Source organism: Pinus tabuliformis, chromosome 8 (genome assembly GCF_031772625.1).
Source record: "Pinus tabuliformis cultivar Carrire ecotype Pingquan chromosome 8, CPIR1, whole genome shotgun sequence".
NCBI lineage: Eukaryota > Viridiplantae > Streptophyta > Pinopsida > Pinales > Pinaceae > Pinus > Pinus tabuliformis.
In genome coordinates this window covers 1058769138-1058794643 of record NC_142294.1, presented here as the reverse complement: position 1 = coordinate 1058794643, position 25506 = coordinate 1058769138, and the positions used below count along the sequence as shown (strand labels likewise).

Sequence of the window (25506 nt, the reverse complement as noted above, 5' to 3'; positions counted from 1 at the left end):
TTCCTTGAGATAGGAAAATTTCCCTTGGCTTCTGCCATACTTCAAGTCCTTGGTCCTTCATTTCAATTCAGAAGCCAACTCCCTCTTACATTTTTGAACGAGAGGGTGTGCACCTGTTAGAAAGAGGTCATCTACATACAACACCAGTATGAGAGGCTTGTCATCTTCAACCTTAAAGTAAAGGTTAGGATCGGCTTCACTCCTAGTGAATCCCAGCTTCATCAAGTAGCTGTCAATCCTCTCATACCATGCTCAAGGTGCTTGCTTCAGCCCATAGAGAGCTTTCTTCAACCTGCATACATGAAATTTTCGATCATAAATTTCAAATCCTTCGGGTTGCTCCATGTAGACCTCTTCTTTGATTGAGCCGTGTAAGAACGCAGTCTTGACATCCATCTGATGTAGGTTCCATCCTTGTGAAGCGACAAGGGCTATGATCGAGCGAATGGTCGTATATCTGGAAACAAGTGCAAATATCACATCATAGTCTATACCTTCCTTCTGGGAGAAACCACGAGCAACAAAACGATCCTTATACTTTTCCGTACTTCCATCTGCTGCATGCTTTATCTTGTAAAGCCATTTGGAAGTAACAACTATCTTGTCTTGGGGTCTGGGAACTACTTCCCAGACATCATTATTCATGATAGACTCATATTCTTTGGTCATAGCATCCTTCCATACTTGATGCTTGACGGCGTCTGAGAATGATGGAGGCTCATTTTGTATGATCGTGCTCATGATGGTCAGGTATCCCTGATACCTATTAGGTTTCTTACTTTCACGAAAGGTTCCTCGGGGTGCAGCATGTCCTTCAACATCATCAAGTAGCCCCCTAAGCCATGAAGGCCTCTTCCTAGAAGAGGAAGGCTCATGTGGAGGAGGATCAATCGGATCCATGGGTTCTTCTACCATTGATTCATCATCCTTTTCTTTCGGTTCCCTGATGTCGGCTTCTTGAGAGCTCCTCAAAGTCGGAAGATTGTTCACCTTGCTGAGAGCCATATCTTCGTCAAAGGTGACATCATGACTAATTACGACTTCCCTTTGACCAGCTACATAGATTCTATAACTTTTTGTATTTTCACCATAGCCCACGAAAATTCCCTTCTTTCCAGATGCACCCAATTTATTTCTTTTCTCTCTCGGTACATGAAAATATATAGGGCTTCCAAAAATTCTAAAATGAGAAACATCAGGTTTCTTACCGGTGAACTTTTCTTCAAGAGTCTTGGAACCCAATGCTTGATGAGGGCATCGATTTTGTACATATACGGTAGTGTTTGTAGTTTCAGTGCATAGAAACTTCGGAAGTCTTTGATCATGTAGCATGGCCCGGACAGCTTCCACAATCGTGCGGTTCTTCCTTCCCGCCACACCATTCTGCTTAGGAGTACGTGGTGTAGTAGTCTCCCTCTTAATGCCAGCCTCAGATATGCCTGAGTGAACCAACTATAATATATCGGAGGTCTTGCTTTGGCTTGAGGGGAATGGTCCCCTTTTGATCTTTCCTTCAACACATCCCGGACATACACCTTCTTTCTCTACTTGGAATTCGGGCATCCCTGTTACCATCTGTCTTACATCGGGTAAAGCTTTGTAATGAAGGTGGGAAAACCTCCGATGCCAAAGTTCGCGCTGAAGAGTTGTGTCACAAGACATGACACCTAGCGGACTTCCATCGACCTGATATAATGAATCAACACTAAACCCAAGAGTAAAGGCATCTTTAACATCATTTTTCCATATACGTACCTTGCCATCGCTGAAGGTTACCTTGTAGCCTTTGCCTTCCATTGCCGAGATGGACACTAGGTTCTTTTTGAGGTCAGGTGCATTTAATACATCCTGGACTTTCTAGCCTTCTTGAATGGTTGTCCTCTTCCTCGATTCCCAGCTCTCCTCTTACCTTTGCTGTTGAATTTGTCATTCCTTTGATTTGCCATCAGAGGGATTTTGATCATCGTCCTGGTGTGAGTCCTTTCTATTAGGGCACTCCCTTGCATAGTGACCTGCTTTATCGCAGATGTAACATCGTCCTTTTCTTCCACCCTTAGGTCCAGCCTTTCCTTTTGATTTAGTCCCGGAATTATTTCTTTTCTTAGCATGAGAAGAAAAGGCAGCAGGAGGACCTTTAGGCATGGGCATTTCTTGCTCTTCTTCCCTTGTTTCTTCTTGAATGCATCTAGCCATTAATTCCTCGAAACCAGGAATTACATTATAGTTCAAAAGAGTAGTCCTAAACACATACCATTCGGATGGTAATCCTCCAAGATTCGTGAGTGCCATTTCCCTGTCAGTAATAGTCTCCCCAATAGATAGGAGATCGTTCTTGATCTCGGTGATTCTTAAGAAGTACGCTTGCATACTCTCATCTTTACCCTTCTTGATTTCCCTCAGCTTACTTCTAAGAAACAAAACTTGATTTGCATCATTTACTTTAAATAAACTCACCAGTCTATTGTAGACTTCCTTGGAGGTGTCCAATTCAGAGATGTAGGCCACCAAATAGAGTCCCGGATGATCTTCTATTTTGACTTCTTCGGTTTTCCATTTGTTCCATGCAGCAGCAAATGCATTTGATGGAGGCTCAACAATATTGCCTCTTACATGGTCCAACATTCCTGGATCTTCTAGTGTTTAGATCAATAGACATCTTCCATCCGTGATATTCATCTTTCTCACGGAGCTTGTTTTTGGCAGGAAAGAGTGTTGAGGACCCCATAGTTCTTTTAGGATAGCCTTGCCAATCTTCTCTTCGGTGATTGCTTGCTCTTGCTCGGGTTTTGTCTTCACCTCAGCTCTGATACCATGTTGAGTTATGGTATGTTCTATGCTTATAACAGTTTACTTCTTTTTCTTATTATATTCCACAGATTAGCAATCACATGTACATAAAGTAAAGTGCAGATAGAACATTAAACGATCGACAGAAAACAAGCCAAGACAAGAGGCACAAGATGTGGCGGCTAGCCAGGGACAAACCCCACAATGTGTGGGGAAACCCTTTGATCAAATCTTCTTTTATCTTCAATAATTCATCAGAGAGAAATAGTACAATAAATCAGATTCATATCAGCAGTAGAAAACCCTAGATCAGCAGCATCAGCATTAGCAGCTTCATTATCAAACTAGAGCAGACGATATCTCACAAACCGACCGTCGGATTGACTTCATTCCACCACCAAAAGTTGCGGCTTCCAGAGGAGGTTCAGATGAACCTATAGCGCAGTTCAGATGAGGAGATCTTCTAAGCCACGCAGGTCAATCTTTACTTCTGCAGTTGCAGCTTCAGTTTCAGCGGTTTCCGGCTTCAAACTAGGGCAGTCGATATCTTGCAAACCGTTCGTCGGATTGACTTCATTCCACCACCAAAAGTTGCAGCTTTCAGAGGAGATCCAGATGGACCTACAACGCAGTTCCAAAGAGGAGATCTTCTAGGCCACGCAAGTCAATATTTGGATCTGCAATTGCAGCTTCAGGTTCAACAGCTTCCGGCTTCACATGTGTGAGAGAGAGACCCATTTCTGCGTAGTAGAGAAGAGACTCATTTCTGCGCAGTAGAGAGAGAGAGAGATATGTGATGAGAAGAGTGAGAGAAAATGAGGAAAAGTCCTCTTATATTTATACACAACGTTGGTGTTTGAATAGATGCGACTGTTGGGCTTCTGAGCCTACATGAGTTGTAGGTCGGCTTGATAATAATTCCATAATCATAATAAATTCATATCTCCATGAATACTTATCGGAATCGGATAATCTTTATATCAATCCTACACCTTTCGACGAGAGGAATCTAATAAAAATATTATCAGCCATGAATAAGATGACCCACATGAAGTTTTGCCCTGGTTGCCAATTTTAACAACACTCAAACTGAAGGGGGCTGAGAAGCTCAAACCCCGCTTCTATGGACCATATCGTGTCACTCGGAGGGTGGGGGAGGTAGCATATGAGCTAGAGCTACCCCCAGGGAGCCGAGTGCACAACATCTTTCATGTGTCTTGCCTGAAAAAGGCACTGGGACAGCAGCTACAGAGCTACCCCTATGGACGATGAGGGGCATTTGGTGTTGGAACCAAAGGCCATTTTGGATACCAAGGAGAGGCATCTACGTAACAGGGTCATCAGGGAGTTTTTTATTCGATGGAGGAATCTGCCGGATGAGGATGCCACCTGGGAGGGGGAGCAGATACTCCAGCATCCTTCATTGCAGTTGCTTGAGGACAAGCAATGTTTTGGCGGGGAGGACTGTGATATTCCTACTTAGTATTTTACTAAGTAAATATCAATTTTGCTCATTTTTGGTTTATTGCACAGATGCACTTAGGAGAAGTGGGCTTAGAGGACCCACATTTGACTTTTGGCGTAAGAGGCACTCAAACATTAGAGCTAGAGGAAAAATTGTGGCTTTGGTGGAGCATGGGGGCCACCACAAGAGAATTTCGGCCCACATGGGAAGTACGCTCTCATTGGAGTGGAATTGGTGTGAGGAGTTCGATGTGGGCCCACATGGGCAATTTTGGAGGCAGCTTGACAAAAGGAGGAAGAGACTCTCATTTTGCTCATTCATCTATCATTTACAAAATTGTCTAAGACAAGAGCACGCTTGAGCTGAAGCCAAGTCTGCAAGTGTTGTTTAGCACACGAGTGTCTCCAAGCGGAGATCTTAGCCCTTGCTTCGGTGGACTTCGAGTGCCAGCCCAAGGAGGGAGTTTCACCTTGCCATTTTCGCACTACCAACAAGAGGATCGAATTTCTAAGAGAGAGGCAGCTACAACAAACGTAGTCTTTTGTGGGAGCACTTCAGGAGGTGGAGGAGTGAGTTGGGGATTGAGCTGAAACTTTGAGTGAAGGCCTGGGGGACATTTTGAGGAGCATTGCAGCCATTTTGGAGACCATTTGCAGCAGAAATTACAGGTGGGTCGAATTACCCAGCAGTTGAGCCATAGAGGGGAAATAGGGCCGAATTTCCGAAGTCAAGCAAAGGCCAATTCCTTCGTGGGTATTTATGGGTATTTGGTGGAGAGGCTAGGATTAATTTCCCAGAATTTTCTGAGCACCGAAGAGGACACTAGCAGCAGATCCATTCACCCAATAGCATATTTTTGGGCATCTTCAGCACAGAGCTTGAGCAGCATAGCAGCAGATCAAAGGAGGGTATCTTATTTGTCATTTGGGGTTTTGCTAGCTTGCCTTGAGCAAGCCCAAGTGCACTGATTCCATTACCTTATTGTACACCCATTTTCATTAATAAAAAGAGCTCAGCAGTGCAGTTTTGGTGCCAATTTGTGATCTGATTGTTTGTCACTGTTTTATGGTTTTTTTGTCTATGTTTGCTTTGCACATTTACTATTAATTGTCCTTAGGGATATTACACACTCAAATCTTGCATCTGCATTTTAGGATTAGCCTCTTGCATTAATTAATTTACTTCCAAGCATAAGCTTGGTCGATAGAGATATAGGCCCACCTTTCTCATCTAGCTTCAGGAGTTTAGCACCTTGTTAGTGGTTAACACGATGACCTTGCAGTCGTCATAGCCACAGTCTCTGCAACGCCGGAGGCATCAAATGGTTAGAACCTAAGCGGAGGTATTGTTAATCAAGCCTTAACTTGCTTCCCCTTGGATTCTCTCTCACGACCTACTCTAGAGACTAGCTTCAAAACAGTTAGGAGGACATATAACCTAAAATAAACCAAGATTCTGCATCTCACCTAGATTATAGGATTTGCATTTCATTTAGGATAGTGAAGCATCCTTAAGCAACAATTATTCATCTGGTAACTTGGTAAATAATTTGTCTTAAGCAAGTAATTGACTCCATTCAAGGCACTAGTCTTCCACAATAATCTAATCAAATCATTTAACTTGCTAATTCAACCAAGTTGCTAGGCCAATCGGTTGTGTCTCCAGGACTTGTTGGTTGTCAATAAGTCTCCTATCTTCACATTTCATAGGGACTACCCCCCATAGATTGTTGTAGGGAGACAATGTTGTAGCTCTGATACCACTTGTTATAGATCTAACCCAGAATATATGAGAAATAACAAATATACCCAATAATAACAAGATCAAAATAGATAGAAATGCTTCTTTATTAATCAAAACCCTTAAGGTAGGGCAACACCATACATTCACTCCTTAAGGAAGGAGAACACTCCACAAGCCATATGCATGTTCATACAATAATCCTTGACTATATTCCTTCACTATCTCCATGTGGAGTCTCTAGCCTCTATATAGGCCTCATACATACAATACCATGGGTCATTACCATGGTTCCCTCATACCATCAACTAATACCATGGGCCCATTACATTATTATTAACTACTTGTGGTCCCTTACATGACATGGGTTAACCACCTTATTTATTACTATGGCCCATCCCATTATTACATTATTACCTTGGGTACCTCCTTTGGTACCCCATATTTTCCCCCCTAGGTATATAACATTCCACCCCCCTAAGCATGTTTCGTCCCCGAAACATGGGAAGAACACAAATAATAAGATCTACTCAAAAGAGTAGTCCACTGATACCATGCATTTGCATCTAGCCATCCAAGAGAAAGGTGAACCCTCGATCTCGCTGGTGCCTCGCTCGCTTGAGATGGAAGTTGACCGTGGCAGCTCTTCTGTGTTGATGTGTAGTGGGTGGATCTTCTCTCCTCGCTATCCGTCATGTGACTACTTGGTTTCCATCTTGATGGTTGTCTTGCGGGGTGATGTGGGTGATGATATGTTGAAGTTTTAACCCACGATGTCTTTTTCTTTAATTCACCCCTTACTGGAGCCTGACTGTTATCTGGTGCATGTTGTGGTGCCTGATGTGGTGCCTTATCTTCCAATATTACTTCAACCACTGAGCCCTCATCTGATGTGTCAGCACCTGTAACCTTTTCTGCTTCAGCCTCTGTTTGTGTTTGATTGTTGACCATCAACTGCTCATCATCTGATGTGTAAGTGTCATTAGAGCTTTGTGCTTCTGCCTCCATAGTCTCTGCTTGGGTCTTAATGGAAATATCATGCACTGTAATTTTCTTCTTTTTATACCAGAGCTTCAGGAATTTCTTCTGCACATTAATATTAATAGTACCCACGGATTCCATCCAAGGATATCCCAAAACAACATCCATGTTATCCATATCTGAAGTATAAAAATCACCATGCAACACATACTTATCCATAGAAAGCTTCAAATCCTTATAAACTTGAACATCCTCATCATCAACCTGTGTATTTTCAATGTGTTTTGCTGGCACTTGTAATTTTTTTGCCAAGTTGACATTTATGAGATTTTGCTTGCAACTTGGATTTATAGACACAATAATTTTCTCCTTCTGAATCAATCCATGAACCTGCAATAAAGAGACACCAGTAGAAAATAACCCTTTACATGTCTCATTCTTTTTTCTAGCACGAGACCATTTGTCCATAAGGAGTTTTTCAAATTCTTCATCCGAATATTTGGACAACTGTTGGATGCCAAGTGAGTTCCACCATATGGCAGCCTCTTCTTTCAAATTAAGCCATAAGAAACTTTTCCAATATTTCGGATGGTTTTTCTTAAAATCTTTTATGACTTCTTCAATAGTAGGACCATCATCTTTTCCTGTAAAATATAGAATCGCCATGAAGAGGGTTTGAGAAAAAATTCGCTTACTTGGCGAAAATTTGAAATTGTCACAGTTTAGTCAATATTGCTCAGAATCCCTATTATGACCTATTTTTAGAAATGGAACAATCATTCTGCATCTACCCATGTGATAGAAATCTTGATCCAGGCACTAGAATTCCAAATCTGCGCTGCAACTCTCCCGCCGTCACCAAAATTTCTGCAAAAAGAGCTGATTTTAAATCAGCGATATCTCCCTCATCCGGACTCCGATTCGACTGATTTTTTTTTTGAAATCGGCTATTTTTTCACATAGAATCCAGATCTACAATTATATTTTGCAGATCTTGCACCAGGACATCCAGATCTGTGCCGCAAACTCGCTGCCCCGAAAAATTGTCTACAACACCATTGATTTTTGGATCAGCGATATCTCCTTCATCTGGACTCCGATTCAACCGAATTTTTTTTTGAAATCGGCTATTTTTTCACAAAGAGTACAAATCTGCAATTAGATTTTGCAGATCTTACACCAAAACGTACAAATCTGATCTGCAAACTCGCCGCCCAAAAATCCCTGCAAAAAATAAAAATAAAAATAAAAAATTCCACTTTTGTGCCCAAGAAAGTGCTCTGATACCACTTGTTGTAGCTCTGATACCACTTGTTATAGATCTAACCCAGAATATATGAGAAATAACAAATATACCCAATAATAACAAGATCAAAATAGATAGAAATGCTTCTTTATTAATCAAAACCCTTAAGGTAGGGCAACACCATACATTCACTCCTTAAGAAAGGAGAACACTCCACAAGCCATATGTCTGTTCATACAATAATCCTTGACTATATTCCTTCACTATCTCCATGTGGAGTCTCTAGCCTCTATATAGGCCTCATACATACAATACCATGGGTCATTACCATGGTTCCCTCATACCATCAACTAATACCATGGGCCCATTACATTATTATTAACTACTTGTGGTCCCTTACATGACATGGGTTAACCACCTTATTTATTACTATGGCCCATCCCATTATTACATTATTACCTTGGGTACCTCCCTTGGTACCCCATATTATTCATCTGGTAACTTGGTAAATAATTTGTCTTAAGCAAGTAATTGACTCCATTCAAGGCACTAGTCTTCCACAATAATCTAATCAAATCATTTAACTTGCTAATTCAACCAAGTTGCTAGGCCAGTCAGTTGTGTCTCCAAGACTTGTTGGTTGTCACTAAGTCTCCTATCTTCACATTTCATAGGGACTACCCCCCATAGATTGTTGTAGGGAGACAACTAGAACGGAGAGGGCGGGGATCAGAGTGACAGCCCTTGTCCAAGCATTGTCGCATCTTGCCTGTAAAGTTTGGACGACAATAGGACCCACCCCACTTGTGCACTTCATGGGGCGCCCATTACTCTGACCAAGTGATTTATGCCAACTCACTCTCTTTATATCAAGTGACAATCTCTTATAGTAAAATAAAAGGTGTGAGCCTAAATGGAGGGACCTTCAGAATGGTCTGGTACTTTTTATTGCATGATTAACTAAGAGAAAATTTTATAAAATTCACATGGTTAACACGTCAATCTTATGTCAGTCCACCAAACACATGGCAATTGATTGAAACAGCTGAACGAAAGGCTATCCTGGACTTTTAGCCTTCAAAAATTTAATTTTCAGCCATCAACTTGCTCTGGAAACTATGCCGGAATCCCTAGGAAATTACAATTTTACTTAGTTTATTATGGCTGGAGCAGTCTAATAGCAAGCTGATTTTAAGTTGAATATTTATGAAATATAACCTAGCTTGGGTTTTGCCTTGTCCAAGTGCACTTTCCAGGCTATTTCATACTCATTTTCAAGCTTATTTTGGTGTGGACAGCTTGCTAGTCACATCTATTACTTGCCATTTGGAATTTCCCTACATATTAAAATGCATGGCTGTAGGTGTTTGCTGCTAATTTGAATCAATTTCAATGCAGAATTGCATAAACAAATCACTAGTTGAGTTGTCCAAGACTTTGGTGGACCCTGGACGCAAGTCTCATTTAGTTTTATGATCTTATAAGGGAGCTAACAGCAAGCTGTTCACTCTTATTAGTTTGTTGGTCCAAAAAATCAGCAAGCTTATTTTCACATCCACCACGCAGTCACCATCTCCCAGCCTTTTTGGCCATCAAAGGAATTGAGGGAGTACAATACCCAAGCTAGATGGTCCTAAGCAGACTTATACACAAGTCCATCACCTCTCCTTCTTCCCCATTTCACTGCCTCAGACACAGGACCATCTAAGGTGCAAGTAGTGTCTGCCTTGTGCCAAACTACCAAAGAGGCTGTAACCAACTCAATCACCAGATCAATGAAATCCATCTCAATGGACAGATTTTGCTTATAACACATGTCTCTGATAATGCTTATGGTCATGGAGTCTGTGCCAAGCCTTCAAGGCCCACCACGTCTCTTTCTCTCCAACTAGTAGAAGAATAGGATGAGCTCAATCCTTTTCTTCTTAGTATTCTACCATACTAAAATCCCCACAAATAAGCCCAAAGACATTTGGGAGGTCATTATCCATCCAATGTTAGAATTCCACATGTTCTTTGGTGTTGTTGGAGGCAAAGCTATTGGTGAACCCTAGGAGTTGTGTGTCCAAATTTAAAAGGATAAACACAAGTATTTAGGAGCGATTTGTAATTCAATCCACAATGGCATTAGCAAGATTGGGAGAGACAAGGATAGAAACTCCCTCCTACCCATCAGAATGATCAAAAAATAAAACTTTAGCCCCAACACAAACAATTGCTATGGCAACACAAACAATTGCTATGGCAATACAAAGCTTGAACCTTATAAAGTTAACATCTTGCATACAAAGAATGTACGTCCCACCTAGTGAGTCAACACCTGGTAGACAATTTGCTTTTACTAGGGTCATTGAGACCCTAGATGTTCTACAAAGTCACTTTCATTAGAAACCACCCAAATCTGGCATTTCCGCCTCATTGTACTTGAGGACCTGAAGAATGCCAGAAGGATTGGCAAAAGATATGGCACCAAGCCAAAATGATCCTAAGGTCACTTGCTTCATCTTTTTGGTAGCACTAACAGATGATACAAAAGCAATTTCTTGGGAGTTTAGTACTAGGGGTGCAGTGTGACTGATAAATTACTACCCCTGGTGACTATGGAGCTAGCCAAGGCCTTGGATATCTCTGAATCTTCTTTTCGAACTAGGGTCAGTTGTCATATAGACCTTGTTGGCTGAAGGATTCATTGCTGGTGCTTTCACAGGTCAGGTACTAGGCACATCGCCATTTCTAAGTTTCTTCCCTTTCCACACAACTTCCGTCCAAACCCCTACACTTGCCTTGGGAGTTTGAGTTGCTATAGGCATATGGATCAGTGATGATGGGGCCTTCTCAAATTCAATTTGGGTCATCAGTGAGTAGTCTCGAATGCAAAGGAAATACTTTGGCACCTAAAACAGGATTCGATAGATTAACATATTGAAGTAGTTGACAATGCACCCAACTGCTAATTCGGATATACACAACTTCAAGGTCCTCAAACAAGGTAACCCGTATGTACACATAGTGTTGAGGTCTAGTGCTAAAAACCATTCTAGACATTCACAGATAAATATTAAATTGCCCCAGAGGGGTAGCAACCCACCATAGGGCCCCGGCCAACCAAAACTACATAGGCAAGCTTGGGAAATCTACCCACACTAAACAGACAAGTTGCATCATTTTATAAGTCATGATTCAACCCACCATAGGGCCAGCCAAAACTACGTAGGCAAGCTGGAAAAATCTGCCCACACTAAACAGACAAGTTACATTGTTTTATAGGTCAAGAAATCATGGTCCACTGGATATGGATGACGAGGGTGTTTCTGCAAATCCATGGGCAACGATTTAGTATTTCCTTCACGTGTGCAAGATCACTAACTAGAACAGGAAGAAGCCCTTTGTGCAGCTCTGCATATGTGTGCCGCAGGTGTGTATAGTGCCAACCATAAGCCTCCCAAACCTTCGGACGCACTTTCAGCTAATCACTTTAGGGGATACCCTTCCAACAAATTACTGAAAAATAGATCTCTCTCAAAGTTCATGACACAGACTAGCACACACAAGCTCAGAGGACTCAAGGTCAAGAAGGGGATCAATACCTTGTGCTACACCATGGGGATGAGCCTCCTCAAAGCCTTGGGTGCCATTGCCAGCCTCTGGTTTAGACTCATAGGTATACAAAATCATAGAAAGTTCAAGCAAGGCCATCAAGGCCATTGAGCCTCACATTGTGACAAGGGGTTGTTGGCCAAACAAGCCATCTCAGCCAATCAACGCAGAAAAGACAAGACAAATGCACTACCCACAGCCAAAAGATAGAGATCTTCAGGCCATCAAATCAAACCCTAGCCCTTGGCTCCATCCTCCTAACTTGACATAATCAACCAATTCATATTAGAAAACACGATTACAATCTTCCATTGTTTGTGAAACAAAACTAATGATACGCTATGTCAAATATTGTATATTTTAATCTATAATTTATTGTAGGCCGTCATTATGTATTTGCACCATATTAATCTTTGGAAAACTACATGAACTTGGGAGGAAATAGAAGTAAAGGTGGAGTTGCTTTATGATCTACTATATGATGCTTTCAAAAAAACAAAAAAAAAACAGAATTTACAAACACTTCAGAACAACCATGGAATGGACACTTACCTTGAAAACATTCAATCTGAGGTATTGCAACTGCTTCCATCAAACCTAGATTATAAACATGTGATATCAAAGGTGCCATACCATGATAACGTAACCCCCCTGCAAAAGCACGAAAAGTATACATGAGAGTCAGAAAGATAATTCACCCACCGACAGGAGTAAAATTAATTTGAACGTATAATAATCTCTACTATAAGCTACTCCATCCTAGTCTTGCTTTAAATTGTGAGATTTTATCATTTATGGCTTGTGTCCATTTTCCTTATTGATTTTATGTTTTGTTACTATAACAGAATGCTTCTTCTTGAATTCTCAGAAGGGATGTAAGCATGTTTCACCTGCATGGATAGGATCTGGAATAAAATCATGTCCAAGTGAGTGCATTTTCAGTAACGGTGTCATCCCTGCTGTATCCGCATAATCATAAACATAAACACCCTTGGTAAGAGAAGGGCATGCTGCTGGTTCAACAGCTCTAATGGTAGGGTTCATGTTGCCAGCTAGCTTCTCACGAATAAATGGAAAAGAAAGCCCTGCAAAGTTCGACCCACCACCTGTGCAGCCTATAATTAGATCTGGTGTTTCTCCGACAATTGCCATCTGTTTTAGGCATTCCTCACCAATAATAGTCTGGTGTAAAAGTACATGATTAAGTACACTACCCAAGGAATATTTGGTGTCCGAATTAGACAATGCCATCTCCACTGCCTCAGAAACTGCAATACCTAAACTACCAGGACAGTCTGGGTCTCTGTTGAGAATGGCACACCCCAGTTTTGTCAAGTCAGATGGAGATGGATGGACCTTTGCTCCCCATGTCTCCATCATCATTTTTCGATAAGGCTTCTGATCATATGAAGCCCGAACTTGCCAAACCTATAAAACTTAATTGCCAATTAGTCTATAGTCAAGGTAAACTTGAAAGAAAAGGAAAAAAAATTGAAGGCAGTATTACAGGTTTTACCTCACACTCAAGATCAAATAAACCGCATGCAAAGGCAAGGGCACTGCCCCATTGACCAGCACCTGTTTCTGTTACTAGTTTTCTGACACCTTCTTGAGCATTATACCAAGCCTGTGGAACAGCTGTATTTGGCTTATGTGAACCTGCAGGGCTGGCACCCTCATACTTATAGTAAATCCTTGCAGGTGTTCCAATAGCCTTTTCCAATCTCAATGCCCTGATTGTATAAGCATGCAAACTTTATTATTTTCTAACATAGACAGTATTTTATTTATGGAGTGAACATCAATTTACCATTGCTCCTGCATCTGAAATAGCATGTTATCCTATGAAATCGAGTATGTTAAATAACCCACAAAAGCTGACTCTCTCTTTTATTAGGAAAAGTTTTGCTCGCCATCAAAGTTTCATCTTCGTTTTTAAATAAGTTTTTTTTTTTTTTTTTTTGGGAAATGCACACATGTAAAGCAGTAAGGCAGGAAGCTAATTTATAACTGTCGATATTTGATTGAAATTACAACACATTTGTTTTTTTATATTTTGTGTTCTCTGATGGAAAATGGAAATGAGGTTCTTTTCACTCATACTCCAAGTGCAATGAATGAATGAAACAAAAAGAGACCTGAACAGGGGTGTAGCTCGCCAGCTCTTGTACACTTGAAGAACCTCTTCTGGAATGTCAATGTACCTCTCTTGACTCGCCTCTTGCATGATTAATCCTTTTGGAAAGAGTGGCATCAAATCTTCTGCTTGAAGTGGCAGACGAGTCTGTGGATGTAATGCGGGTGGAGGTGGCTCGGGAAGGTCAGCAATCAAATTGTACCACCGGCGAGGTATATCCTTATCATCTAGCATTATCTTCACCTGTAAATTAGGGGTTGTTCCTGTATTGATTCTTGCTTGAGTAATGAACTTATTATGAAATATTTTCTTCTTAGTTTTGACTCTCCCATGGCAAGTCCCTTGAAGTGCTGCAAGCTGGCTATGGGAAGCGTCTCCAACTGAAAATTTTATTTGAAAACAAAAACAAACAACTGAGTAAAACATTCCTGTGGAAGCCATCTTCTGAAGTGCAAAGAGAAAATTTGAATATATACCCACCACTTGGGGAGAGCAACATTGTGCCGAGGGACCTTAGCCGCCTCTGGAAGGTTCCCAGCAGCTATTCGTTATAGATCCTGGCAAAGGGAACCGTTTTCTGAATGTTTTAGATTTTCCAGTTCCGTTTACTGTCCTGTAAAACAGAGCTCCGTGGGACGGACGAATCCCGGTTAGCAGCAGCCAGCCAGTCATAATAAAAGTATAGTGGCAAAATGAGTCAACGCCACTTGGAGGGTATAATTGGAAGAAAATATATATATATATATTGTAATTCTTTATGCAAATTTGAAATTATCAAGTCTGCTCATACGTCTTTCAATTTTGGTACCATCAAAATCAGCGATTTGGATTCAAGTGAGTAATTTCAACCAACTTTGCTTTCATCGATATCCAAAACTTAAAGTTATCCAATTCCATAGAAACTCAAAACTTAGTTATCCAATTGCTAGTAACGTGAAAAAATGTAAAACCTTAGCTATCCAATGCCATAGAGATTTAGAAATTAGTTATCCGTGCCAAAAAAAAATGGGAAGTTTGATGGGATCTATCCAATACCAGAGAGATTTAAAAATTAGTTATCCCGTTGCTCCTTAATGGTGATAGGAAAAAAAAAAAAAAAAAAATTAAATGGAAGTTTGATGGGATGGAAATAGGTAACGGAGTTGATAATAGTAATAGGTGAGAGGATTATCATTGATTTAAGAGCAAAAACCTAAATAATTTATGGATAGTAGAATTGGAATTTCGTTAAGCATTTTAGTTATATATTATTTTACAAAGTTTACATATAAGGTTTATGAATTTAATTTTTGATTATAGTGGGAATCTCAAGCATAATATTAATATGATGGTTTTGAAGCATAATATTAATATGATGGCCTTGAAAGCTTTTGGCACTAATTATAAGTTTGTATTTGTATCACATTTAATTTATCATGAGGTTGACAATTTTCAAAAGATTTCCTTTTATAATGGCCTTAAAAAAATTTCATGCCAATTACAAGTTTGTATTTCTACTAGAAAGAGTTCATTAAGAGGATGGCAATTTTCAAAAGATTTTATTTTATCACGACCAACAAGCAAATTTGCTTGTAGATGAGGCTACATACCTAAAAGTTAGGGTCCTTAGCATTAATGGAATCACAAGTTATACATTAATTAATTAACCGTGAACCCAAAAGCAAGTGACCGCCTCATTTACTCTACATACGTCATGCACACCCTTACCTCATTCTCAATGTGAGGTTAGTAATTTGATGAGATCGAAGCATCTTCCTCACATGCTTGAATTCATGGTGAGGCAAGATTTTGAGCCATTGATTACAATTTATCACTAGCAAGGTGGGACTATAGAGTTTTGAAGAGGAAGGTAGTACACGAGAGTAGGAAATTTGCTTTAGTTGTTGGATTATTGTGTGGCAAGAGATGGTATTTTTAATGGCCTAGTAATGCGCATTCCTAGTCTAGTTAATTTTAATTCTAGAGAAAATCTAGGTAGGTCATTGTTTCTATGTCTCATTTGTATGGGAGAGGTTTCAAAACTTGCTCAATTTCGATCTTAATTGGGTTTCCATATTCGTGGCTTGAAATTTCATAGTTTCGCTGAGCAAACACATTCAAATAGTGTATATTGTTTCCTTGGTTAGTTTGACCCTCTATCTAGGGTTATTAGGTTTCATCACTCATATAAAATGTCAATTTGGTGAAGTCTTGGTGATGGTTTTGTGGGCTTATTGGTTTGCTTCGTTCTAGTAATCAATTTGTATTTGGACATGATTTAGTTTTATAGATTTTGTGTATTGTTTCCTTAGTTGGTTCAATGTTGTGTCCCAGGATACGAGATTTTATTCTCACATAAAATGTCAATTTGGGGGAGTCCTAGTGGTGGTTATATAAGCTTGTTGGTTTCCCTTATTAAGATTATCAATTCATATTTGACTTTAGTTTGGTGTTTTGGTCTTTATGTTGTCCTAGTGTTTTAGTATTTGTGTTGTCCTAGTGTATTGTCATTTATCTTTATGTTTATCTTTGTTCATCTCTTACCCCTCTTTTCTTTTTATATATTTTTTGTTTATCTTAGAGTCTCTTTACTTGATATTGTACCTATGTTTTTTTTATTAATTTCTATCTCTCTTTTCATTATTATTTCCGTGTTTCTATTTTTATTTTTAACCACTCCTTGTATTAATCAACACTTTTTCCTTCTAGTATTATTAGTTTACATATATATAACTCTCTCTCAACTTTCTTTGGATCACCCTTTTGTTTTTTATGTGGTTTCTTTGTCCTATTTTATTACTTTATAATCCTAAAATTTAATATAAGTGTAGTTATAGTTTTTTTCTTAATATTATTCTAATTTTGTATTGTTTATATATATATATATATATATATATATATATATATATATATATATATATATATATCCAATTTTAAGGTCACAGCCAAGCCAGACATCAAATTGGTGTATGAGATCCTCTTGTTTGTGGGACAAATGACCCACCTCCGTGCAACAATTTGACTGCTAAGTCTATGAAGGCATACATACTCTACTCATGTGTAATCTCTTATGAGGAAACACATGCTCTTAACCATTAAGCCCACTCAAGCTCTATATATATATGTGAGACATATTATGAGGAAACACATGCATGCTTAACTTTTAGCTTGATAAACACAACCTAGAGACATCTAAATTGTCAAAATTACCATCTAATTATTAAAATATTAAAATGTAATAATAATTTAATATTTATTAATACTTATTTATTAATATAATTATAGATAAATATCACTATAATTTATGTATTTATATTACTTTATTACATAACTATGTATAGTAACATGAGTGCCCTAATTACTAATATTAATATTATTCTAATTTTTTTTATAAGAGATATATGGTTTTAAACTTAATAATATAATATTAATATATCAATATATTATGATATAAAGTTAACACTGTAATATTAATATTAATATAGAATATAGTAATAGCAATATATATTAATATTTTTTATTAATAATTATAGATAGGGATAACTATAATTTTATATTAATATTATTTAAAATTATTTTTATTAAGTTATAATTTATATATCTTTTAAAATTATTTTTATTAAGTTATAATTTATATATCTTTTAAAATTATTTTTATTAAGTTATAATTTATATACACTTATCTATATTAGCATAGATATGATCGATAGTTTTTTGTTTGTTTGTTTTTTTTAGTTTTTATTGATTAGTTTTTTTTATTTTATGGTTTATTTTAATATTTTGCTTTTTTATATTTTTTAAAGGTTTATTTGACCTAATGTTATTGGATTATCTATTTTTTTACTTTTTCCCCAACATCTTTCACATATTTATTTATTGAGATTAGAGTTGATTTCTCATTAGTGTCTTGATGAGCCACACTTGCTAACTCGAAAAATCAACTCAAAAAAATATTGTGATGGATCGAAAAGATCATATTAAAATTACTCACAACACATAAAATTAAACTCAAAAAAATGTACAAAAATTCAGAGAAGTTATTCGAAACCAATGAAGAATTGATTAAATGCAATAATACCCCATTTTCTAATGAGCACAAAAGTTCATGACAATGAGCTTCATTGCATTTCTCAATTTGCAACAATCGTGGATACTCTTATGCAATCAAATAAACAAATTATTGCCTTAAGTCCTGTGTAGTTCATTGATAAATGTGGTGGTCAATCTACACAAAAATGCCTAATCAAGGGACTCCAACCAAATAATGTTAGTGAACTCAACCGAAAGGAAGTTAAAGGAAGAGGACACCACGCACCAGTTACTAGTTGAGGGCATCGAGATGTAGGCCTATTCTATCTCATCAATTATGGGCCTAGAAGAGGCTACCAACCATCACATTTTCTACTTAGTTTCAATTTTTTAAGCTATTAGAATAGTAGGCTTTTATTTCAAAATTTATAGTTGTTGAAAGTATTGGAGCATTTTGCTTGACGATATATATAAACTTTTTATTTCACGTACAAGGAGCTATTTATCATGTTTATCTTGCTTAAAATTTTAGGGATGAAGCATGATGTAGTTACAATGTTTAGCATTGCTACAACAATATATGATATAACTTTCTCAATTTTGGTTAAAAAAATATGCAAAGCAATTAAGATACATTCCCTTCTAGCCCCCAGGGTGTAGATCACTTCGCAAAGCATGTTATGTAAATATTATGAGCTCTTTGGTTAAAACCTGACTTACCTGTCGGCATTAGGGGCAATCGTGGCGCACCTAGTAGTTATAGTGGTAGCGGATGGAATCAACCCCATGTCACATAACAGATTGAACTTTGAAGTGGATCTCTAATTGATAATGTGGTGAAGCATATTTAAGCTTCATTATGGTTGTTTGTGTTATCATTCAAACCTTATGATGAATCAGATGCACAAGTTCCATGTGTATTTCTTATTTATTTCCTCAACTTTCCAATATGAAAATTTCATTGTAAATACCAAAATCTTTCAAAGGGAGAAATAGCAAATCAACCCTAAATCATCTATATGAATATATAGAATCATTAAGAAAACATAGAGAAGATAGAGAAGCCAAACTTCAAATAGAGTTACGATTAATGCTTGATAATAAATTTAGATCCTTGTAAGACAAGGATTAGACATATGTAGACAATATAATACTAGAATTATAGATCCTTGTAAGACAAGGATTAGACACATGTAAACAATATAATACTAGAATTAGAGACTTGGTGACAAAAATTGAAGGTTAGATTACAAGAAATGGGAAAACAAGGTCAAAAAAATAAACAATCAACCCAAGAAATATAGCTTGAAGAAATTTTCCACCTTGGGGATAAGGTTAGAGAGCTAGAATATTAGTTAATTAACAATTTGGCCCCAAATAGTTTGGAATATAAATTGGATATCAAACCAATCAAAGAGTAAATGAATAAGCTCATAGAGTTAGATCTAGAACATAATAAAGGAGCATTAAACCCAATAATTTTTGTTATAAAAGAGTAGAAGATGAGGATGCACTACCAACAGTTAAAAAAGGACTAAAAAAAACACAAATTGAAACAACTTGCCTCTTAGAAGCAAAGAGGCTAGGCAAAATAGTCGAACTGTTGGCATTATGATACAAGTGTTGTCCTTGATGGCAACTCACACAGATGACAGATCATAGTGCAGCAGGTCAATAGCAAAGAGCTGATGATCAGACTACAAAGAATGAAGAAAGAAGAGTATATAAGCTGGTTCACTATATACCAAGTCGCGTACATATGCAGGTTATACGCAGGTTCACTATGTACCAAGTCGCGTATATACGCAGGTTCGCTATATACCAAGTAGGGTATACACGCAAGCTCACTATATACAAAGGCGCGTATACACGCGGGATTGCTGATCAAAAGGCGTGTATGCGTATGCACGCACTTTCATGCACAGAAAAGCGCGTACATGTGGGAAAGCTTATTTTTGGGTCCGTGGTATTTAGACCTGTGGTTTTGGTCCTTGGTATTGTGTCCGAAGTATTGAACCCAGGTATTGGGTCCCTAGTATTGGTTCTTAATGGTTTTGGACCATGGTATTGAGTAAGGCCTAAGACTACAAAAGGAGAAGAAGATCATTAGGCAAATGCATGGAGAAAGTCTTGAATATCTGATGAAGTATGAGATCTAGTATGTAGGTTATGGGTTCATGATGCTTTGCTTGATCTGAGCTAAGGAGGAATCTCAGCGGTTGATGGAGAACAAGATCTAAGGATAGATCGGGATCTAATGGCTTGGAATGAATCATCTCTATATGGTTTGATCATGTTTATTCTAGATCTGTATATTGATGCATGTAATGTTCTGATCTGGGTATAACTTAAGTTTGAAATAGCTGCAACTCATGAATGAATATTTACAGATGTATACGCTGGTTGACTATGATAGAAGCGCGTACATACACAGGTTAGATATATCTAAGTAGTGTATACCATATGAGCTATGATGTTTGAAGTTACAGGTGTTTCTGGTTGTTGATGAGTTCTGATGATTGTTTACTGGTGTCAGTATTCTGCATATTCAGATTGGTTGATTATGTTTAGCTTTAGTATTGATGGATGAGATCTATAATGGGCCAGGATCAGAATGACTTATCTTTATGTGATCTGACGAACTAGATCTGGTTGCTAACATATGTATTATCTTTGTATATGTAATGATCTGGGTATGTCTGAAGTTAGGAAGTGCAGCGAAGTTATGAATAAGTAATTAATGACATATACGCTGGTTCGCTTTGGTGAAGTTGCGTATACATGCTGGTTCAACACTTCCAAGTAGCGTATGCACTCTGATGCATGATTTTTGATGATACAGTTGGTTCTGAATATTGCTGCAGAGTTCAGTCTTCTGCTCTGTGTTCTGGTGACTACATTTTGTTGACAGGGTTTCAGTGATTCAGTATTGGGTGATTCAGAGATTTATGATGTTAGTGTTGATTGATTGTGTGCTTCAATGATATTAATGGGTCCAGTATGTAAATTGGATGAAACGTGGCCTTCAAATTATGGTGTTGTGCTTCAGGAGTATCCAATCTGAAAATTTATGAAACGTGGTACCTGGAGGAAGAAAGATAAGGTTGTAGCCTTCTGTAGGTCGGCACCTACGTACTAGTACATCAGCTAGTACAAGAGTTAAGGGGGTGGTAGCTCCCTTCCAGTAGCAGCTGGAAAAAGAGTAAAGGTTGGAACATTTCAATAGGCCGGCACCTACGTACTAGTAAATGGATCGGCTAGTACAAGAGCTAAGGGGGTTGTAGCTCCCTTCCAAGAGTTTCTGGAGAACAAGAGAAGGTTGTAGCCTTCTGTAGGTAGAAGCTTGCATACTGGTATAAGATTGCACCAGTACAGAACCATTGTAAAAAGAAGTTTCTTATTAAAAAGAAGATTGAGACGACTTGCAGCAGGTGGTTTTCACCCACATTGGGTTTCCACCTTACATCATGGTGTTCATGTGTGCTTCTTGTGTGTGATGATCTGTTCTATTTTATTGCTTCTGTTTACTGTTCATATGGTTAATAATGTTTTGATGCACTCATTAAGGATCAACTAACTGAATCATAAGTCTACTGGATATATGCTTGTTGCATTACACACAGTTGCGTATACACGCGGTTTGCCTTAACTAAAGTAGCGTATATGAATCTTAATATGGAAATGAAAAAGTTATATTGATTTGATAATACTGATTCACCCCCCCCCCCCAGTATTATTTCCAACAACTGGTATCAGAGCAGGTCCTTTGGTAGAAGCTTGATCACTTGAAGGAGATCCATAGAACAATGGGAAAGAAGCTTAAGAAGAAAGCGCCTAAGAAGAAGAAGACATCTCAGAAGAACTATGACAGTGGGAGAATCGATTGGGGAATATGTGGAAGAAGCACTTCAGATTCAGAATCACTTCAGAATGATGATGAACAAGCAAAAGAACTATCAGGTATGAATTTGTTATCCTCTGGTGATACACTCATCTATCCATTTGAAGATGATGAAAGTGATAGTGAAACAACTGAATTTTCTCTTATGGGTGAGAAAGAAAGATATCAAATAGAGGTAGAATTTAAAAGGCTTGCATACAAAATTAGAGATCAACAAGATCTGTTGAACAAAAGGGAATGTGCCTTCAAAGAAGAAGCTACCAAACTGAAAGCTCAACTAGAGGAAGGAAACAAGGTAAGGAAATTATTTAAGGACAAGGAAGATCAATGTCAAAAGTTGCAGGATAAAGTGACATCATTAAGAAATGAAGTCAATGAAAGGATCACAACAATCAAGAAACTCAGAGATAGATTCAGTTACTATGAACGTCTTGAAGCTATGATCCTCTCGCTAAAGGAAGATCTTGAAGAATCAAATAAGCAGAATAAATAACTACTCCAAGCTCTTGAAAAACAAGAAAATGAAGTCCTTGAATTAAGACATCAGTTGGAAGAAGGAAGAAAAGTTGAAGAAAACATGAAGAAGCAGTATCGCGAAAAAGAAGAGCAACATCAGGTTGAGGTAAATATTCTAAAAGATAACTTAGAAGAAAAGGATAAGCTCTTACGATTTCAAGATAGTACTAAGATCTTGGATGATATTCTTAGCAGTCAAAGGTCTCCTGCTATCAAAACTGGTCTTGGTTTTCATGAATCTGTTGAAGGTGAATCTAGTTCACAAAATAAGACAAGGAACTCTAATGCACAATCTGAAATACTCAACAAAGAGATGAGAGGTCAATCCCATCAACAACCAAGGAAAGAAAATCTTTTACTCCTCCGATGAATAATGTTGAATGTTATGTATGTCATAATCTTGGACATGTTGCAGCGAGATGCAGAAGAAGAATGGTTCAAGACCATCACACAGAAAGATCATCACATTCCAGGTACTTTAAGGGATATTGCTTTGCTTGCAATATGTTTGGTCATAGAGCTATTGATTGCTACAGAAGGAATATGAAACATGTAAGATGTTATGCATGTAACAAGCTTGGACATACAACAAAGGAATGCAGGAACAAAGTACGGGCACCATACCAAAAGGAGAAAACATCATCACACTTGAAGATATGGAAGAAGAAGGAAGTACAGTCAGAAAGATGTGGCACAGCACAATATACAGACATAACAGACTCAGAGGGAGCTGAAAGTGTAAAACTTCAGTGTCCTAAATCTCATACGCAAGTTTCATAAAGGGAAGTCGCATATATACGCAAGTTAGTTACTACATAGTCGCGTATATGTTAGTTTGAGGAAAAGCAGTAGGGACAGGCTTAGAAAAATGGTCTGATATGATTCAGTCCATTATTTGCTCTAATTGATAATGGTTACAATCTACTGATGATGTGTGGAAATGTCTTGACACTTGTAAGATGTTTAAAAAGTGTTTTGATCCTAAATTAATGATGATAATGCCTTAATACTTCTTGCTGATATATGCATGATCAGATCTGACAGTAAGCAAGATGGCACAGGTTCAGGGGGAGTATATGTTTTTAATAATGAATTGTTGGCATTATGGTTAGTAGTCCTTGGTGATGATGCTTATATGGCTAAATGATATAACTTGCTATGATATGGTTATGAGTTATCCATGACAAAATCTCATATGATTCTTGGGGTTACATAGTTGATGTTCAGATCAGATTTGTGGATGATTCTCTGATGATGCATATATGGTGCTTACATGGTGATCTTCATAAGGATGAGGAGAAGTACAAAGCTTGAATACATATCTTCATTACTTGATGATGAGTCACTCATATGCTATTGTCATCATATGCAGAAAGATCATATAATATAGTTACGATGCAGGATTCCTATAGTTCTTGGCGCTCATTGTTGCTGTTTATGATATCAAGAAGTCTTGACAAATGATCTTGAGCTCAAGATACATAGTGCTGATACATGGATGATTACTCAAAGTTGCATTGTTGGAGACATGATGATGATGAGTTCTTACCTATATGATGATAGGTTGATACTTACATATGTTGATTGATGCAGATGTTCCCAAGTGATGATACTTGGATCATGCAGATCTTGATGTTGATGAGATGGCTATGGTGTTTCTCGCATATGATATAATGTGAATGATTTGATGCAGACATATCTTGTCACAGGTTGATGCTATACAGGTTGCTGGTCTAGATGCTATTGACTGATGCTTATGGAGCAGATCATACACTATGTATGATAGTTGCTGAAGACTATCATGATCTTATTTAGATGTTTGGTCTCTATATCATTCAATGCAAAGGTCATATCAAGACTCATGATGTAATAGTTTGTCTCTGTCTATTATAGTCATTTGATGAATACCTTTTGGTCATATGATGTAATTTGTACCCCCGCTATGCATGGGAAGGATGATGTAATACTTCAGTCATGTACAAACATTTGGTATCTGGCGTATCCCCACTTGGTTGGGTGGATGAGTCAATATTGGTATATCCCCACTAGGTTGGGAGATGGATGTATGTATGAGTCCTTGGTTCATTTATGATAGAGTCAAGTTCTTCTTGTAGAACATCTTTTTGCAGACCTTGCTTACAGTCAGGGGGGGAATGAATAGCACACTTCAGCAGAGCAGAGATTTCAGCATGTACTCAGAGGGAGCATGGACAGATTGGTACACCTTGGCATATACAAAGGGGGAGCTCATTCATAAATTTCAGCAGGTATTTAGGGGGAGTATGGACAGTGGAATGTTTATCAAGGAAAGAGAATATATTTTTTCTGACTTAGTTACCGGAGAATCCACAGTAAGAACCATTTTCTACCAACGTTTCAAATCCCAACGGGGATCCATCATCAGGACCACTTGAATGCTTGATAGAAGAAGAGCTAATTTGAGAGATTAAATAGTAATGAGGAGAGTAAATTAAGATGAAGGTCGGCTCCCTTTTTTGAATAATAATTTTGATTAATTTTAATTATTGATGAGATGTCGACTATTTTTATTTTTATTTATTTATTTTTAATGATGAGCTAATTAATTGATTTAAATTAATATAAATTTTTATTGTGTTGATCATAATTAAAATTACTATTAATTTTAATTAATCAATTATAATATTTTTAATAATTAGTTACTTTTTAATTTAATATAATAATTAATAATAATAATAATTATTATTATTATTATAATTAATAATAATAATTAGTATTAATAATTAATATTGATCATAATTAATATTAATAATAATAATAATCCTAGTATATTGTATTAATTTTTAATATTTATTATATATAATGTAGGTTAGTACAATTATTATTATCATTATTATAAATTAGAATTATTATTAATATATTTTAATAATTAGTTACTTTTAATTTAATATAATAAACTGTAAATATTAATAATAATAATTATTATATTATTATTAATATAATAATTAATAATAATAATTAGTATTAATAATATTATTAATATCAATCCTGGTATATTGTATTAATATTTAATATTTATTATATATAATATATGTTAGTACAATTTATATTATGATGTTATAAAATAGAATTATTATTAATATATTTTG

General features: G+C 37.4%; 1 protein-coding gene across 1 annotated transcript in view; it reads right to left on the bottom strand.

Annotated features, from left to right (window-relative positions):
* Positions 1 to 14627, bottom strand: part of LOC149238991 (uncharacterized) — a 91178-nt gene extending 76551 nt beyond the window's left edge. The window contains exons 1-5 of the mRNA XM_089373280.1: positions 14434 to 14627; positions 13955 to 14333; positions 13333 to 13549; positions 12707 to 13244; positions 12369 to 12467 (exon numbers count right to left, since the gene is read on the bottom strand). Coding sequence (XP_089229406.1) covers positions 12369 to 12467; positions 12707 to 13244; positions 13333 to 13549; positions 13955 to 14333; positions 14434 to 14452 — 1252 coding nt within the window. The 5' untranslated portion in view covers positions 14453 to 14627. The remainder of the gene's footprint in view (positions 1 to 12368; positions 12468 to 12706; positions 13245 to 13332; positions 13550 to 13954; positions 14334 to 14433) is intronic.
* Between the last annotated feature and the right edge of the window lie 10879 nt (positions 14628 to 25506).